The 20,094-nt window shown below is 34.4% G+C and overlaps 1 protein-coding gene across 3 annotated transcripts in view; it reads left to right on the top strand.

Annotated features, from left to right (window-relative positions):
• The window catches only part of RABGAP1L (RAB GTPase activating protein 1 like), a 741,733-nt gene that overhangs the window by 403,235 nt on the left and 318,404 nt on the right, over positions 1–20,094 (top strand). For all 3 annotated transcript variants that reach the window (XM_017529899.2, XM_037739059.1, XM_017529900.2), the window contains one exon: positions 9,952–10,065. In XM_017529899.2, the coding sequence (XP_017385388.1) occupies positions 9,952–10,065 (114 nt within the window). The remainder of the gene's footprint in view (positions 1–9,951; positions 10,066–20,094) is intronic.

Genomic DNA, 20,094 nt, shown 5'->3' with positions numbered 1-20,094 from the left:
GAGTTTTATACTTAAGTCTTAAATGTGGAATAAAAGTTCTGTTAGATCAATAGTTCTCAAGTAACAGTTTGCAGCCTTTTGCTGGTGGCTACATAGACACTTGTTAAAAAATAGACTACCTGGAGATACTATGTTCTGAAACAGCATCTCAGGTGATTCTAATAATCAGTAAGATTGATACTTACTTTAATAAAGACCCAGGAGAGAGAGAATAAATGGTAGTTGAAGTCACAGGAATGGGTAAGATTTCCCTTGAAAGTGTGGAGAGTAAGCAAAGCAGAAGACAAGAAGTAAGCAGAGAAGGAACTAGCAAAGAAACTAAAAAGGAATATACTGTGTCTAGGAGCTAGGATATGTATTTACCTACATCTCCTAACTCTTAGAATGGTAATCCTCATTTCTGAATCGATAGAGAAGATATATAGGGATTAATCAAGTTTCAACTTCGCCCTATCTCCAAAATATTTGGCGTACTTCTTAAGGAAGTATAATCACAAAATCTGTAGCAGAAAACAACAGCAGTTGATCCTCTTGAATGGAGAAAAATTAAGAAAGTCGAGTATCAGAAAAGAAAGTTGTAATATTAACCAGACTTTGTGAAACAAAAAGTGCCCCATTATACACTCACTAGATGGAATGAAGAGATTTAATTTACTGAAATTACCTTTATAATTGAGAATTAGAACTATTATAGTCTCTCTGGAACAAATCCTTCTGTTCTTAGCCATTCCTATCCTTTTGTTATTAATGTTGTTGTGATCCATGCATCTTCTACTTTTAGGTGACTAAAACCTTATGTTAATGGAAACATGTGCTATTATAAAAAGGAACAAAATGGCAATTATATAACCTGAATTGGTATAAAAATTAATTGCCTTTTTCAAAATCCATATCCCAAAGTAGTATAACTTGTTGATCCGGAAGGATTTAAAAAATATATATGTATTACTGAAATTTTTGTAGATATGCAGTTGTTCAATTTTTTTGAAATGGATAAGAGACTGGAATGTACTCACTCTTCTTTGAAGTTTCAGGTGATACTTTATGAAAGGGAATTCTAAGGTCATTTTAATAGTTATGTGATCTACTATTCATTTAATATTCTTCCTTTCACTGATCAGATACAGATTTTTCACAGCCTCAGTGAACAAGTGGTAAAATGGTCAACAGTAGTTCCATTATGTTTAGCTTTGGAGATTCTACATTAAAGGATTTTTTTAAAGCTTTCAAAACCAACATGGTCTTGAGGAGCTATTTTATTATGAATAATAATTTTGTTAATGGCAGAGGAAAAGGTGGACAGTGATATATATATCTAAATAGAGAAAATTTACTGGTGAGAATACCACAGTGAGATCTTCAGATTTGTTGATGGCCAGTTTGTGAAGAATCTACCCAAAGGCAAGTTAGAGAGAACACAATCCACACTGCCCTCACTTCTGACACCAGTTCTAAGTTCAGGGAGTTACCAAAACCACCCTTAAGTTAATAATTCATTAGACATGCTCATGGAAGCTGACAGAAACCTGTTATAGTCACAGTGTATTACAGCTACAGAATAGAGAATAAGCCAGCCAAGAGAAGAAACACAAAGGGCAGAGTCCAGAAGGAGTACCAGACATGAGTACTTTGTCTTTGTCCTCTCCCCATGAGTAATGGATGTTATATTTCTGGCATCCATGTGTGATAATACACGTGGGGTATTTCCAGCTAGGGGAGCTCACCCAAGCCCTATTGCCCAGAGTTTTTATTGAGTCTCAATCACATATTACCTGTGTGGCTGACCTTTATTCTCCAGCCTCTTTGTAGGTAAAACTAGCGTGGCATGGTCCAAAGTCTTAGTCATAAATAACACTGTTGGACTATTCAGTGGCCAAGGCCCTCGTGCAAGCAAAGGCCTCCCATTAGGCATGATGTTCCATGGGCTAGAAGTCACCTCCTCCTAGCCAATGGCAAAGGCCAAACTTCTCTTTGAGTAAGATTAATTTTTCACTATACTCTATGTCAATCAGATAGTGAAAGCAGATGAGGCCAAACTGGAACCAACGACTTACAAAATAGAGACTACACAGACTATGACAGTTTAAATGGCTCCATATTGTTCACAGGATTCAGTTAAAGTGTTTTAACTGAGATCATCTTTCTATATTCTGAATCTCTCTCAACTTCTCCTTTTCTGAATTCCCTTCTGCAGTCAATTAGAGTCACATCTACTTGGCATCCCAAGTGCTTTCCTGCTTTGGAGGGTTTGTTCACACCACTCTTGCTGTTAATATATCATTCATGATCTGTGGGTTTTATTGAGTCCAGCCTAGGCCCTAACTCCCAAGAAAGGCTACTTTTACCACTTGACCCCTTTTGCAGACATTCTTCACTGAATTCCCATAATTAACATTGCCCATATAATTTTTTTGGCTGTCAGTATATATTTCTTTCTATTGATATTTATGCCTTTATCTTGTCTTTACAAGTTATCTTAAGCCTTTTGCAGTTTAAGGAAATTATGAATTATGTCCTGTGTTTTCTGGAGTCCCCAGATCCTATTATAATGTCTTGCATACAACAAATGTTAAATAAGTGTTTGAATGGTAAGTTTTCATATAGACATGCAACTAGGAGTGTATTATTCAAATATATGAATTAAATAATCTTGTAAAAATGATGTAAATTATACATATAAATTTCTGAGGTAAGTTAGTCCAGAAAAATATTAGAATTATTTTTGGCAATTCATTGAAGACATCTGGAAACATAAAGGTCAGAAAAATGCTGGAAAATGTCAAGAAAAGTATTGCCATTCCACTCCCAGTTCAAGGCCTTTGCACATTGCTTTTCTCTCTAAATATTTCTCTAAATAATCTCACTCAGAGAGGCAAAGGCACCCTACCTAATTTGTCAGCCCTTTCTTCACTATCTCTTTATCTTGCTTTATTTTTATATTACTTTTTACTAACCAGTCAACACTATATGCTTAATGTCTTTCTCCCCTACTACCAGAATATAAGCTCCATAGGGTCAAAGACTTATTCTTGCTGACAATTATATCTTCTATATCTAGAATAGTGCCTGATTCTTAGTAAGTGCTAAGGAAAGTATTTGTTGAATACATGCGTGAGTTTGTACTATTCAGTAAACAGAAAGCTTAATTTTTATATACATTCACTTTTTGTGAGTTTTTATTTTATTTTATTTTTTTGAGACTGGGTCTTACTCTGTTGCCCAGGCTGGAGTGCAGTGGCATGATCTTGGATCACTGCAGTCTCAGCCTCCTGAGCTCAAGTGATCCTCCCATCTCAGCCTACTAAAGTGCTGGGATTACAGGTGTGAGCCAATGTGCCTGGCCTTACAGTCAATTTTTGTATCATTCAATGTAAGAAAATGTAATTGAGCCTGAGGAATTTCAAAGAGAAGCATCTAAAGTGATTGAGGAAGTAGTAGAATGTTTTATAAAATTACTAACAATTGTTCAGCTTATAAAAACAATTTTTAACTTTGACCATGTATGGGTGTGCAGATGGTCAGAATTATAAAATTATAAAATATAATAATTAGGTTAAAATAGGTGTGTTTATCAAACCCTAGTTTTATCGAGGTATTAAATTTTTTTGGAGAAGTAAAAGAATATTATTTTTATACAGTGGATAATAAATATGGAGCTCTTTCTTAAAATTTGTATGTATTTCAAAAGAGTTCAGAGAGCTGTTTTGATGAAAATCACAATTATAAAGATAATGCAAAATGAGAAATATTTATAACTTTGGAAAATAACAGCATGGAGTTCCGCTATTGTGCTTTACCCAAAAAGGAGTTGCAGGTTTCATTATTGCCTGTTGATATGAGTTTCAAGAATGTCAAGTTCCCCAGTTGGAACAATGAGCAGTCAACAACCCTGAGAATGAAGGCATATCCAAATGTGACCACAGGAGTATTGGGTAGGTATATCTGGAATCTAAAATTAACCCCACATGTTCATTGTAGAGAGTCATCTGGAACTCTGACCTTGATTACTTAGCATCTGTGGGAAATCCAGGCTATACCTATAGGCCTCAGTGCCTCCTAGTCTTCTAGTCCTGAAAGAATGCTTTATTCTATTCAAATATTTCCCACTGGCATCCCAGCACATCCTTCAAGAGCAAGGCACACCATGAATATTGACTGCTCTTGAAATATGCTTCCTCCTCTCCTGTCTACCTGCCTCCCTTTACTTATCATTGTGGTTTCTTTCCCTGAAGAGATTTAGTTCTTCCTGAAGCTAGAATATGGCTTATATTTTTGACTTTTGTGTCAGGCTTTGATTCTGAAGCATTTGGCAGCATTTGTCTGCAGTGACTGGGAAGCAGTTTGTTCACAATGTGATTTTATTGAGATTTTTTCTTTGCTTCTATGTTACCATGCTTAAGACTCCCCTGACCCCATATTCAAGGAACAAAGGCTGGCAGTGACCCAGCCCTTTTGTGTTACTGTTTCTAGATCATGATTTTAGTAGCATGTTTGAAACTAGAATACGCTTTTATATTTTCTTCTTTCATCTCTGCCTCTTTGGATTTTTGGCAGACATCAAGGTGAATAAATCAGACCGACCACTACAAACCCATCTGCTTTCAGGAACATGTTAGCAGACCAGTTTGTGATGTTTTACCATCCAGCATAGAACTAAAGGAGGCTCCCTGTGGAGTAAGAATAGAAGGCACAGTTTAAGGTCAAAGAGTTTTTCAGCTTTGAATCATTTATCTGCTTACTGATTATGCTAGGGACAGTCTATATTGGCATTTTTTAATGGTACTCACAGATTGGTATGGTATAATACTTACAAAGTTGAAATGACTTTGTGGTAGATGTAAAGTGAAAATGCAGCTCACACTTTGAATTTGACAATAGGGATTAATAAAAAAGATGCTGTCACAATTTTTAAAATATGGCAAATCAAGGTACAGACAAAGTGTTCATTTGACAGGATATTACTTTTATGCTTCTGCCACTGCTAAGGTTACATTTGAAAACAATCTTCCTCACTAAAATACCTTTTTACTTGTTGACAGCCCAGAAATTGGCTCATAAAAAATAATAGCCTGTGGTCATCCAAAGCTGTCTTCCTAATGCTTGCTGACACTTCAATGCTGCATTCATTTCTTTCTCACAATAAGCAAGTAAGTGATGATTCTCTTTGAATAAGAATTAAGAGAATTGCAAACATGTCAGGGTATGTAAGCTGTACTGGGAAGACAGTTCATGTAATACTCTTGATAACAGGTGCTAAATTGAACCTACTTTAAATTGATCAAAAGTTAGGCAAGCTGTTTATCATATCTCATAGAGTTGATTTTAAGCTCATCTTCAACAAGCTGAATTGTATCCTCTGTTGGAATATGATTTTATCCAGTAGAGATCAACGTCTTTTTTTGAGAATAAGTTTAGTCTTACTATTAATAGCTTAGAAATTAAAGAGAATACTTGAAAAGCAGATTTAGTTTCTCTGTGGTGACAGTGTCAAGGGTGTGAGTTATCGGAGATAAAACTCAACTTTTCAGACTTTATTACAAATTTCATACTACTTTGTGATCTGAGTCAGCTTTTGTGTATGGACCGACCTGACTAAGGCAGGAGAAAGGATTCTGTCAAGGACTTTGCCTATGAGTTACATTCTTGGTGGTGATGCCAGAAGGGAAACATGTACTTGTGACAGTGGTTTTTGTCCTTTCCATACGTGACTTTCAACTGTTTCTTTAAGAAACTACATTCTAAAGTAATGATGGAAATAGTGACTGCTCTGGGAAATTTAGCTTCTACTGTACCCTGACCTTCCTATCCTTCTTCTGGACCTATTTGTGTATATCTTTCTTTATTGTATGTGTTACATGTAAAGCTGGGGCCAGAGTGTGTATCAGTCGATAAAAGCAGTACTTTTTCTGAATGGTTGTTCACTGTTGCTTTTACAGATGGATTCATAGAAATAAGGGTAATTTAGGACACATAAAATACACAATTGGAAATTTAAACAGTTGTACATTAATCCATCATTGTGTTATAAATCTCTAAAGGAATTGGTTTCATAATCATAATGTAACAGAAAAGAGTTATTATTTAGGTATACAAATATAGAAGAATGTCCAAAATGGATATTCTCCAAAAATTTTAAACAGTTGAATAATGATTTTTTTTCTTTTTTTCTTGAGACAGAGTCTCACTGATTTGCCCAGGCGAGTGCAGTGGCACGAACTTGGCTCACTGCAACCTCCACCTCCCGCTTCAAGCGATTCTTCTGCCTTAGCCTCCCGAGTGGCTGGGACTACAGGCGTACGCCACCACGCCTGGCTACTTTTTGTATTTTTAATAGAGGCAGAGTTTCACCATATTGGCCAGGCCAGTCTCAAACTCCTGACCTTGTGATCCGCCTGCCTTGGCCTCCCAAAGTGCATTATTCAGCCACACCTGAATTTCTTATGGAAATGGGGAATAATAATATTTCTTGTTATTAATTAATTTTACTTAACAAGTACTTAGTTTTTTCTTGTTTTTAATAATTTTAGCTAGGCAGTATGCTAAGCATTTCACATACATTCTAAATAATGTTATTTTAAATAATGTTATGCATTTGATATTGTCATCCCATTTTACAGATGGAGAAACTGAAGTTTAGCATGATTAAATAACTTGTCTGAGATCCTATAGGTATTAAGTGAGGAAAGTGGAAATAAAATCAATGAGTTTGTCTAGCTTCAGGGCCACTCAAATATTGTATTGGACTCTGAGGTACAAAATGGAAGATACCCCTGCTGAGACGTAAGATGTGGAGAGAGTTATACATCTAGATGTTGGTGAAATGGCTGCCCCTAAAGAAATAACTTGTTCCCTCTTCTCATTCTGGAGACAACTGGCAGGACTTAGGGAGCCCCTGCCTATAGGGGAACCTTCTCAGAAAATGAATTCATATCAGTTTTGGTTGGGCTATGAAATGTTTTTAGCCATATAAAAATAAAAAGTCACATGAAAGCCCTTAACTCCAGGTATTTAGATGATGAATTATTGAGCCTCCTTTTGTCCTTCCTGTTTCTTCATTATATTTCTTGTAAAAATTGACCACTACAACCAGAGGAAGTCTAAAAAGAAAGGAATTAATATTGAAGAGAAAAATTGTTTTGTTTCCCTTCTGCAAATGTTAGGTTTTATGACTTTCTTGACTCAAATATTTGTTGAATGAGTGAGTGAATTTGGATGATTAGATGTGGATTCCTGAAATTAAACTGTTCCTACTCTCACCTGTTATGAGTAATTGGAAGGTGGGCTAACATTAGCTTTTACTTCAAAAACACAATTGTTTTCTTTTGATTTTCACAAGTTCAGTACACAATTTCATTCCTATTCGTCTGTTGACAAGACTCTGTAATATCTATTGACCTTCACTTATATGAGATGGATCAGTGAATAATGTAGCAAAGTAGCTTATTTATCTGTAAAGTTAAGTTCTGGAAATTATTCCCTTAGCCAACTGAGAGCACTTCATAGGGAGAAAAGTCTAGGAGCATTTGTGTATAAACATTTAAAAGTAATCTTAGGAAGGGAAATTTTATGTTAATTGTTTTTTTTTGTTTGTTTGTTTTTGGAGACAGGGTCTGGTTCTGTTGCCTAGGCTGTAGTGCAGTGGTGTGATCTCGGCTCACTGCAGCCTCCACCTCCTGGGTTCAAGTGATTCTCCTGCCTCAGCCTCCCAAGTAGCTGGGATTCAGGCATGTACTACTACACCCTGCTAATTTTTTGTATTTTTTAGTAGAGACAGGGTTTCACTATGTTGCCAGGCTGGTCTCAAAGTCCTGAGCTCAGGCAGTCTGCCCACCTCAGCCTCCCAAAATGCTGGGATTACAGGCTTGAGCCACCTCACCCAGCTGGGAAATTTTATTAAGTAAGGACAAACTAATTTTATTTTCATTTGATTTTGTCCTTTATTTCTTAAATATGGAAGGTCAAGTGTGCATAGAAAAATTACTCAGTATTCTGTGAATTTACGCTCTAGAAACTTTTTTTACCAATTTTTTCACCAATTTTTTCTTCCCTGAAATCAGGCTGTTGGAACCATTTAAACACAGCATAATGCTAAATGCATAAGTAGTTTCTAGGGAATACAGTCCAGAGATTTCTCTCTCTTAGTATCCTGAAAGTACAAAAAGAGTTATCCTATGGCCACTGGGCACATATTTGTCCCTGAAATAGTTCAAAAATAGCAGTAGTAACATTTTTATTCCTCATCTTTCAGGTAGTTTATAAGTGGAAACGATTCACTTGTGGAAAGAGAGCTCTTCTGTTGGAGAAAACCTGGCAGAGAAAACTTTGGTCTGTCTGGATACCAGATTTTTGTACATAAGACTCCAGACAAGATAAAACAAATGTTTCATAATATATCCCTTTATACTTACTTTTTTTCTGTACCCCCACCTCACCCTGCAGCTTTCTTTATCATTAGAAACTACATTTACCTTGGCAAATATAAATTTCCTCTGTATCTTTTTACTTAAGTTATGGTGATTTTTATGGCTCTATTTTAATTCAGGTTTAGTATTTCATTTCTGTATGCCATCAGAATTTCCTTTGGATTGATTTGTATAGTATGTTCAGTGTTTGCTAGCAAATTTGGACATTTTCAGTTTGCTTCCTCTCTTTCTGTATATAAAATCTAATTACCACCCAGCATGAAATAGCAACTGAAATGTAGGCAGCAAGAGAAGGTAATGGCTTACCTTACTCCCCTCTTCTTGTATACTTCGAAGCTATCAAGAGAAAGAGAAATGGCATTCATTAAAATTACATACATTAAATTTTTTTTGTTTTTCTTGATTTGAGACTGAAAGAGGGGATTTGTTCAAATCTTTATTGAAGTAAGACATTAAACAATTCTTTTAATTTGCAATTAGTAGTTTGATGCTTCTTTGAATTGTACAAAATATTTTCACCATCAGGGTTGCTAAAAGTAGTCCCATACTATTTTCCTGGCATTTAAAAAGATAAAATAAAAACTTTTCCAGGAATAAAATAAAATCAAGAGAATGTTTAATCATGTTTATGAGGCTTAGAATTTCACTCAGTTTGGGCTTTTGGTTTATAAATTTGTTTTCACCAAATATCTAGGCTTATCTTTAAAGAAGATATCATCTTAATACAGTAGTCTATAGCTTCCTGTTTTGTGAAGTCAATATGTTGGGTTATTAACCTAGGAAAGATTGATAATATTTTTACTTTTTAAGTGCTTGTGGTCTGAGTTTTTATTTATCAGATTGTCAGATTTAAAAATTAGATAATTTGTGGTATTGGGCAGATGAGAAACATATACTCTACTATTGTTTGGAGTATGTATTGGAATGACCTGGAGAGAGGGTTCATGAAAATTGGAAATGCATGTAACTTTTGACTTAGCAGTTAAACCTCAAGGAATTTATCCTTGAGCATGTGTGTAAGACATATGTATAAAATATTCCTTATGGTATTGTTTGTTATATAGAAGAAAAAAATGCAAAGAATATGGTCATTAATAGGAGAATGTTAAGTAAATTATGATACATCTATATCCAGATCTACCTCATTTTTAAAAAATAACTGCTTCTACAGAGAATAAACTATATTTACATGTCTTGATAAGGAACACTCTATGTTATCCCATTAAGTGAAAGAAACAGATAGTTTGCTTCTGTGGAGATGTATGCATACAACTTCCCTCCATCCCTGCCCCTTCTCCCCATATAAACATACATATACACACAAATATCTATAGATAAATAGGTGAAATGATACAAAGGACCTGTTGGTAGTACTTACCTTTGGTATAAGACTATGAGTCTGGGATAGAAGGGAAGATTTTCTGTTGTTTATTTTTTTGCTTTTTTTTTTTAACACAATGTGTATATATTATACTTCATAATTAGAAAAAAATTAAACTAATAACTAGGTCTACTTTTTCTTTTTTAGGACTCGGCCCAGGAGAGTGTTATTACTCGAGATATTCATCGTACGTTTCCCGCACATGATTACTTTAAAGATACTGGAGGAGATGGTCAGGAATCACTCTATAAGATCTGCAAGGTAAGACCCTCTACCTCACTTTTTCTACATTATTTTACAGAGCTATACTTTAGAAGCCCTTTTAAGGATTTTTAAGTTTTTTTTTACTCTGTCTTCCTTTTCTATTTGCACTATGCCATGTTTTCTGCTTTACACACACGCTATGAGATCTCAGTACTCATCCCAGAAGGTGACTTTTCGGTTGCATGTTTTGTGCCCCCTCATGAGGGAGGAGGCGCGGCATAGCCTCAGTTTGGCTCTTCTGCTAACAGGAAAGGAACAAAAGGTCCTCTCAGGCTGTGCTGTAAAAGCTCAGAGGAGTCCCAGATGACTCTGTCTTTCTGACAAGATCATGCAGCAATTGTCTCCATTTTTCTGACAACAGGCAAGTGTAAGAATCAGTGTGGTGCTTATTGTTGAATACTGGCAAGTTATCGAATGTTGTCTTCAGAGTTACATCACATCATATACCTTTGTATTGTTTTGATATCCTATTTTGAAGTCTTTCTTCTCCCTCATTATTAATAGACCTGGAAAAAAACTGTTTCTTGATTTTCAGTAAATGTGCTCTCCTTGAATACAGAAGATTCTGTCTCTGTCAGTAGAGAATAGCCATCAAGTTATTAATTTTATCAGAAATGCAGAATGAGGTGTGGGGGTATATTCACATTGTCCATATCTACCATTCTAATGGAGATGGTTAATGAATAATGAACTGCACAAAAATTTGGTAGTAATATGGCGAAAAAGGCAAACGTCATGGCTGATTTGTAAGTTAGATAATCAGTACGTGAATAATCCAATTTAGCCTTCGTAGTGAGTAGCAAATATTAACCAGTAGGTAGTGAGAAGTATATTCACAAGTCTATATCATTTTATATTTACTGTTTTTTAAAAAGAGCACTTATAAAAGCACTCGCCTACATTTTCTAACCAAGTAGATTTAATGTTTCATTCTGCAAATGGCACAGCTTTCATTAAAGTCCTTGCATGTTGGTGGTTTTGGCCTCTTCCCACTCCTGTCTCTTTATTTCTTACTTTCTCTCATACTTTTTGATCTAACCGTTTTGGAGGATTATAAATATGTGCTGATCAGAAATCTATTTTTATATGAATGTGTCATTCAGAGCTAGAAATATATAAGTAACTTATAATCTGAGAGTATACTGATCTTTGGAAAGCGATGTATCATCTACTTTGAAAAGTACCAAACACCATTGGATGCCAAAAAAAAATGTATATGTTCATTATATGCTTGTGAAAGACAAAAGTAATTATTTTTTAAAATTTTCTACTACTTTGAAATTCTGCAAGCTAATTAACATTGGCTTGTGTAAAGAAGATAGGAAAATTTATATCATTTCCAAGTTTATTTAAGAGAGTCTGGTTTATGGCATATGGAACATTTTTTTACCCTAACAGTTAGTATATTTTCAGCCAGTCAGTGACTTTTCCCTCAGCTTTTCTCTGATTGATACTAGATACTTTCTGCACATAACTAAAACAGATGGTTCTAATGTGCTTGCAGCTTCTGACTTAAAATTTTGCTCCATTGTAGTAAAAATAGTATTTGCCTCCTTATGTAATATTTAGAGGGGAAATAATCTGAAACATTACTAAACACAAAAACAAAAGTTGAATAATTGGCACTTTTAAATGGTTAGTACCCTTTGCTTTGGTGTTGCAAATAATAATGCAACCTTGAATTCATTTGAAAATCGTTATCAGTACATTTGCAGAGCTCATGTAGCCATTTTAGATTATCAGTCTATGTTGTACAACATGACTAAACCATTTTAAAACTCTTTCTGAATGAAGAATATGGTAAAAATGTAGATTTGAGATACTTTATTATCGACAAGTAGCTTAAAGCACACTCAATTTTGTGACGATGTGGAAAACAAAATTGCATTCAACATAGTATTAAAGTAATAAAAGTTTTTAAGGATTTTAATGCTGTACTGAGCTGTATATACATAAAAATAATTTCACAACAGTCTTTGATAATGGATGTGAGCAGAGATATTTATGTCCTACCATGTAGACCACTTGGTTTGTGATTGACCTGATTCCTTCCCATCTTGATTGACTATTATTTAGTAATCCAGTGCTCATGCCAGGAAACCTTAAGTGTGATGATAGCTCACAGATAGGATAGCATACTTATGAGTAATTTAGGATAGCATACTTACGGGTAATTTAGAATAGAATAGTATTCTCAAGCTTCTGCATCCACTTTTCTTTGCTGTTTGTATCCAATTTGAGCCATAGTCTTTTATTTTGTGACCCCCATTCCGTATTCCCAAAAGCTGCCTATGTGTAACCTTTTAAGACTTAAAGGTAGCCTAACTGTTTAAAGTAGTGTAACTGTTTAAAAGGTAGCCTAACTAAGGCTTAAAGGTAGTCTAACTGTTCTAACATTGTTTTTAGAAACAACTGGTTCTAGAATAGCTAGTATTATACCTCACACTCAGCAATACACCTTTGAGTTTCCATTCCGGATACCCTGCACAAAACTGAATAAACGTTAATAACACCTTCATCTTATCTAAGCTCATCATTGCTATATAATCTGTAAATAAGGACAGTTTTGCTTTTCCTTTACCAATCCTTATTCTTTTTCTATTTGTCTCTTGTCTTATTACATTCGCCATGCTTTTAGTATAGTGTTCAAATAAAGCTATGATAGCAGACATTGTTTTCTTGCTCCTGATTTTAAAGGAAATGCATCTAATGATTAATCACTAAGAAAGTTGCATCATCTTTGCATCCGCAACACAATCACAGGCCTTTTTAAAAAAAAAAAATAGTGTTTTCTATATGTTATAATAATTTTACATTTGCAGAGTACTTCTACATGTATTACCTAATTTATTCTTGACAATTCCTCATCAGTGGAGCCTACACTGGAGCTATAAAATGCTGTGCTCTTAAACTGAGCAGAAATTAAGAGAATTTCAATGACAGTAAGTTCAGAAATCAACTCTGTTTTCAAAGATACAACAATATGACTTTGTAGTTGAAAAGTTTTGTGTGGCTCTGGTGAAAGGAGAAATGATTTGAACTGTCACATTAGAGGGAAGACTGTTAAAAACTCACTCATGTTTTAATGGCCCTGTCAATTCCAGTTTTGCCTCTTAATATCTTTTTTCAGAGTAGGAGGAAATCGAAATGGTTCAAAGCTTCTTCTGTTGTCATAAATTTATATGCGGGAAGTTGAGCTGAAAGTATTAGTAGAATTCATACGTTTCTGAGATAAAAAGGTTTACAAATTAATAGATTTCTGCAAATGAAAGTTTCTGCAAATTTGGTTCTTCCCTCTTTCTCTCCCTGTCTTTCCTGTTGGTTAGGTCAATAACATAGTTTAAAATAATGTCCATGAGATGGGGAAGAATATATTACCACCCCAAATATATTTAGCGTTTTTATAATTTAACATGTGATGGAAAAATCTGCTGTAAGTTGGGAGACAGGTTGGTACAGTTTAAAAGACTGGGCATCAGGAGATCTGGTTCTGGTTTTGATTCTTTCACTAAATATATCTAAGAATTAGGGAAATTCACTTTTTAGATTTCTTCATCAATAAGGGTGTGGTGTTTGATAAGATTGTTCCGGTTCCAATTTTCTGTGATTCTAAGTGTTGTTTAAATTTTTTTCCCTAACATATAACACATAAGTGAAGAATTTAGCAGTTAAATCCTGTGTCAGTTCTTAGCTCTGGCTGTCAGTACTAAAGATGTAAAGGAGTCTCTTCCTTAAACTAAAAAGATTTTACCTGGCTTTCTGTTACAGTGTTTGTGCTTGTCAATCAATTGGAGTGCATTTAATAGTTTACTTTTAAATATACATCTCTTTATAAGACCTAAAACCAGTTAGTCATAGTAATCAGCTAAAATATTATTCACAACAATATAATTTGAAGTGATATTTGGTTTGCAATTTAATTTGTACATATTTCTTTTTCGCATTTTTTTGTTTGGAGTAAATGCTCTCTGAAAAAAGAGGATATTGCTGTGATTTAATGAGAGGGATTGAATATATTATACAGAGATCAATACCTTTGTTTATCTGGATTAATAATTTGATAGCATAATGGTTTATAGGAGGACAAAAATAAAGTTACTCCCCATTTTACCAAATATTTTTATCAAAAAAGATTGGATTTATTATAAAAATGAGAACATTTATTGTTTTGATACTAATGATGATCATAATTTTGAAGAATGCAAACAATCACTGCCTCTTAAAATGACATGTAATCATATGTTATTTATATTGTTTTCTAGTCATGGGGGTATTTGTGATTATGAAGATGAATTATTTTTCACTTAATTGATATTATTTTCAATACAACCTTCTAGCCATTTGACTACTTTTAATTCAACTCTCTTTCTTGGTGTGTCTGAATGAGCCCTAGTTTGAACATTTACTGAACAAATTATAGTCCACTATTCTTTTTTTCTTCCTCTTGTTTTTTTTTTTTTTTTTTTTTTTTCTTGAGCAGGCTTTTTTTTTTTTTTTTTTTTTTTTTTTTTTTTTTGTTTTTTTTGGAGACAGGGTCTCACTCTATTGCCCAAGCTGGAGTGCAGTGGTTCATTCTGGGCTCATTGCAACTTCATTCTCCCACGCTCAAGCAGTCCTCCCACTTCAGCCTTCCAAGTAGCTGGGATTACAGGTGCACACCACAACTCTGGGCTAATTTTGGTATTTTTAGTAGAGACAGAGTTTCACTATGTCAACCAGGCTGATCTTGAACCCCTGAACTCGGGCAATTCGCCCACCTCAGTCTCCCAAAGTGATGGGATTACAGGTGTGAACTACTGTGCCCAGCTGCCCACCCCCATATTCTTTACTTTACATAGCACTACTGAGTGCTCCTTCTACTTCTGTGGAACTCCTCCCACTCATGTCTTTGCAATTGGATGGGTTCCAGAATAAGAGCCCTTTGGTGTGGGATGATAGGTGTTCTTGAATCAGATGGATCCAAAATGATTTAGTTTGGAGCAGTGCTTTTGAGGAATCAGGAAGCCCTTGGAGAAATCAAGCAGAATTTTCTATTCTCATATATATATATACACACACACACACACACACACACACACACACACACACATTTTTTTTTTTTAAAGACGGGGTTTCACCATGTTGGTCAGGCTGGTCTTGAACTCCCGACCTCAGGTGATCCGCCTGCCTTGGCCTCCAAAGTGCTTGGATTACAGGCGTGAGCCACTACGCCCGGCAGAATTTTCTATTCTCTGTGCATCACCTCTGTCTCCCTTGATAGCCTAGTACGCTGCTTTAAATTATGGCAACCTTCTAATGCAGATCCAAATATGGGCTGCCGAGGAATCTTTTGAACCCCTGGGGCCACCTGCTTTGCCAGCACATTCTAATGATCAGTAAATTAAGTGGTTTTAACTGATGCTTAGGGACAGCAGCATTGTCTCAAAGCAAATTAACCTCCTTAAGGAACAATGAATTCTTTCATGTCTTGTGAGAAGACTTGGAGAATCATCCTAGTGTAGGTCAACATAATCATAACAGTAGCAGTAAAAATTTATAAAGCCTTGTGGTTTTGAAAGCATTTTTTTACATGTTGTTGTTTGATCCCCACAGTTACTCCATAGGGCAGGTAAAATTTTCCTCAGCTTTGCACATAAAATCTAGGGAAATTAAATTATTGACCTCAAATTACAATTGCCAATGGCAGAAACTAACTTGAATTCAGATCTTTTAGCTTAAAATCTGTAATATTTCTATAATACTGTTATGATTATACATGTATAATGAGAAAGAAAAGTTGTAATTTATTAAATACCTCCCATATACCAGAAACTATACTAAGTACTTTTATACACATCATGTTATATAATCTTTCCTTATATTGCCTTATCCTGGCAATAAGAACTATATTTCTGTTCTTAGTCTTATAAGCTGTCAGGAAGCTTAAACATTTACTCATATCACACAGCTAAGAAATTATAAAACTGATATTTCTTTCAAGGCAGGTCTATCTAACTCCAGAGTCCATGTTTTTTGTATTATAGTGGCTTTTCTCTGTGTTAGACAGTAAACAGCAAGTGAATCTTAGCATCATCATCATAAATAAAATCTAAAGGATGAGAAAATGTTTTTTGTCAAACTAAATACAGAAATGCAAGGAAGAAGATGACCATGTAATCCCTATACATATAAATATCTTACTTTAAAAAAAAGTAAGGGAACATCAGTGGGGCTTTCACCAGTGTACTTGGAGCTACTCAGACTCCTGGGTAAGGTAATTATTTTTTCTGGGATAACTAATGCAAGATTACTCAGACCAGGAACATGCTTAGGAGCATCACAAAAGTAAAATGAGTTCACCTTTGATTTCATCCAGAATTTCATAATCTGAAATTCTGGAAAGAAGTTATTTTAATTTCTGTATGCATATACATATTTATTTCTTTTTAAAAGATTATTTGAACTACATATGGAGTATTGGCACCATAATCTCTTTAGTGCTTAGGGCCTTTAAAGGTTTTAATAAGGCCCTCGGTACTTCTAATACTAATAAGTAAAAATTATATATTACACACATTTTGTCTTTTCTTGTAGACAGTTGTAAGAAGGCAGAACCTTTATTTTAATGAAAACTATTTTTTCAAGGGTCTTGGTCTTGCTTCATTTTTATAAAAAATAGTTTTCTTAAGATTATCTCAGATCTCACTGTTGCTCTTTAAAAAACCTTTTGCTGAAATACAATGTGTGAAATATAGTAAAGAGCACAAATATTAACAGTATCTATCAAAGTGAATATTCTGTGTAAGCCCTATAGAAAGATACAGAATTTTACTAGCACCTTAGAATCCTTCCTATTTCCCTGGCTGTTCATTACCTCCCAGTAAGGTAACCACCAATCTCGTATCTGCATTACTGTACATTTGTATTGCCTCTTCTTGAACTTTAAAGAATGAACTCACACAATATGGGAGTTTGTTGTTTCTTATTTCTTTTGTCATGAGTCTATGAGATTCATCTATGTTATTGCATTGACTGACTATGGGATTCTTCCATGTTGACTATGGATTTATCCCTGTCATTACATATAGCAGTAGTTTATTGCATTGCTACAAAATATTCTACTGGATGAATATACCACTATAGAGTATCCATTTTATTCTTGTTAAGCATCTGGGTTGCTTTCAGTGTTAACTGTTATGAATAATGCTACTGTATACATTGTTTTACTTAAAATGTTTTGGTGCACATATGTATTAATTTCTGTTAGATATAAGCAGTGAAATTTCTGGGTCAAAGACTGTGCACATGTTCAGCTTCAGCAGAGGTTGCTAAAGAGGTTTTTGAAATTTTACCACTTACATTTCAACCAGCAGATGTATAAAAGTTCCAGTTGCTTCATACATTAACTGTTGATAAATCTTAAAATTTTACCCATTTTGGTAGACATGTAGTGGTATCTCATTGCGGTTTCATATACATTTCCCTTGTGACTACTGAGGATGAGCATCTTTTCACATATCTATTGGCTATTAGGGTATCCTCCTTTCATGACAAAACTTTGTCTTCTGCTCATTTTTACAATTGAGTTTTCTCTTACCATTGTGTAGGAGGTTTTTTTAAAATTCTGGGTATGTCTTTTTTTAGATATATATGTTACAAATATTTTCTCCATGGCTTGCTTTTTCACTCTCTTAAAGGTATCTTTTAATGGATAGAAGCTATTAATTTTAAGGAGGTTCAATTTATTAATCTTTTTTGTGGTTAGTGTTTCTATGTCCTGTTTAGGAAATATTTGCCAAACCCAAAGTCATGAAAATATTCTCTGATGTAATCTAGAAGTTTCATTCCTTTGCTTTTCACATTAAGGACTATATCTCTTGTTATTTTGTATGAGGCAGAAGTCAAGGTTCATTTTTCTCCCATATAGATCTCTTGTCAATTCAGCTGTATTGCTGCATCAACTTTGTCATAAATCAGGTCCATATATGTATATATTTGTTTTAGAACCATTGTATTCCATTGACCTATGTATCTGTCTTTGTACCATTACCACACTATTGTAATTATAGGTAGCTTTATATAAGGCACTGATAAGACAATACATTTTATTATTGGGTAATGTTACGCCTCCAACTTTGTTCTGCTTCAGAATTGTTTTTGCAGTCCTGGCCTTTCATATTGCCATAATTTAAAATCAGCTTGTCACAATTTGAGTGAAAGAATGTTCATGATTTTGATTGGAATTTCATAGAATCAATAGTTTATCAAGTTTTTTTAAAGGGACTCAGTCTTGCTATGTTGTCCATTCTGGTGTGCTGTGGCTTATTGTAGACATGAGCATAGTTCACTACAGCCTCAAACTCCTGGCCTCAAGTGATCCTCCTGACTAGACTTCCTGAGTAGGCATGCTAAGTACTGCTTTAGGTGCATATTTACCAAGTTTCTTTCTTTTCTCTTGATTTAAGGCTAATTTTTTGAATTAACATAATTAATATAAAATACATGTAATAAACTATGTTCATTTTAAGCATACAGTTTGATAAAGATTGATAAATCATTCATCTGTGCAATCACAATTAAAATGTACCACAGTCAAGATGCCAAACATCTATATCACTTCAGAAAGTTTCCTCATGACCCTGTGATTGCATACCTCCCTTCCATACCTAACTTCAGGCAACCTCTTCTGGAATTATAGATTAGTTTTCATTTTCTAGAATTTAATATAAATGGACTGTATAGTATATACTGTCTTCTATCTGGCTTCTTTCACATGGTAACATGCCCTTTTTAGGTTTATCCATGTAATTGAGTGTTTCAGTGTTTCTTATTCCATTGTAATCTCATTGTTTTTGGTGTGTCACATTTAATTACCATTTGGCTTAAAATACTTTCTAATTTCTATTGTGATTTATTTGACCTATCACATTTGGTGATTTTCAAGCTGTGTTTTGGTATTGATTTCTAGTTGACTTTACAGTGGTCGGAGAACATGCTTTGTATAATTTCAAAACTTTGATATTTGTCTCAACTTGCTTTATGGACTGCATATGTCCAATTTTGGTGTCAATTAGATAAACTTTGTAATCATACTTCTAAAATCTTTATAAGTACTGATTTTTTTGTCTGTTCTGTCATTTGACAGTGATGTTGTGCCATAGTTTCCAACTGTGATTTCGGACTTATCTCTTTTTCCTTTTACTGCTGTTAAGTTTTGCTTTATATATTTTGAGGCCACGTTATTAAATGCATACAAATTTAGCATTGTTATATCTTCATATTGAATTAAACTTATCAATTGAAGATCACTTTCTTGATTGCTGATATGCACTTTGATATCAGTATGGCCACATCTACTTTATTTTGCTTTGTATCTCCTTTTATATCCTTTTACTTTCAATTGTTTTAAGTCTTTGTAGTTAAGGTATGTCTCTTGTAAGCATCTTACACAACAGTTACCCTTCATCCACAGGGGATGTGTTCCAGGATCCATAATAGATGGCTGACACTGCATATAGTACCAAACCCTAAATATACTGTTTTTTCCTATACATGCATACATACATACATGCCTACATACATGCCTATGCTAAAGTTTAATTTACGAATTAGGCATAGTAAGAGATGAACAATAACCCTAATAAAAAAATAGAACAATCATGATAGTAGGCCAACATCACTATTCTTGTACTTTGGTGCTATTATTAAGTAAAATAAGGGTTACTTGAAGATAAGCACTGAGATACTGTGATAGTTGATCTGGTAAGTGAGACAGCTACTAAGTGACTAAGTGCGAGAATAGCATATACAGACTGCGTATGCTGGACAGAAGGATAGTTCATGTCCTGAGCAGAGCAGGATGACACAAAATTACATCACACTACTCAGGTGCATAATTTAAAACTTACTATTTCTATAATTTTCAGTTTAATATGTTTGGACTTCAGTTTAACTTGGGTTACTAAAACCATGGAAAACAAAACCACAGATAAGGGAGGGGACTACTATAGTTGAGTTTTGTGATTTTAACTAGCTCTACAATCTTGT

Source organism: Cebus imitator, unplaced genomic scaffold, assembly GCF_001604975.1.
Source record: "Cebus imitator isolate Cc_AM_T3 unplaced genomic scaffold, Cebus_imitator-1.0 Scaffold62, whole genome shotgun sequence".
In the NCBI taxonomy this organism is placed as follows: domain Eukaryota; kingdom Metazoa; phylum Chordata; class Mammalia; order Primates; family Cebidae; genus Cebus; species Cebus imitator.
This window is presented reverse-complemented; position numbering and strand designations above follow the sequence as displayed.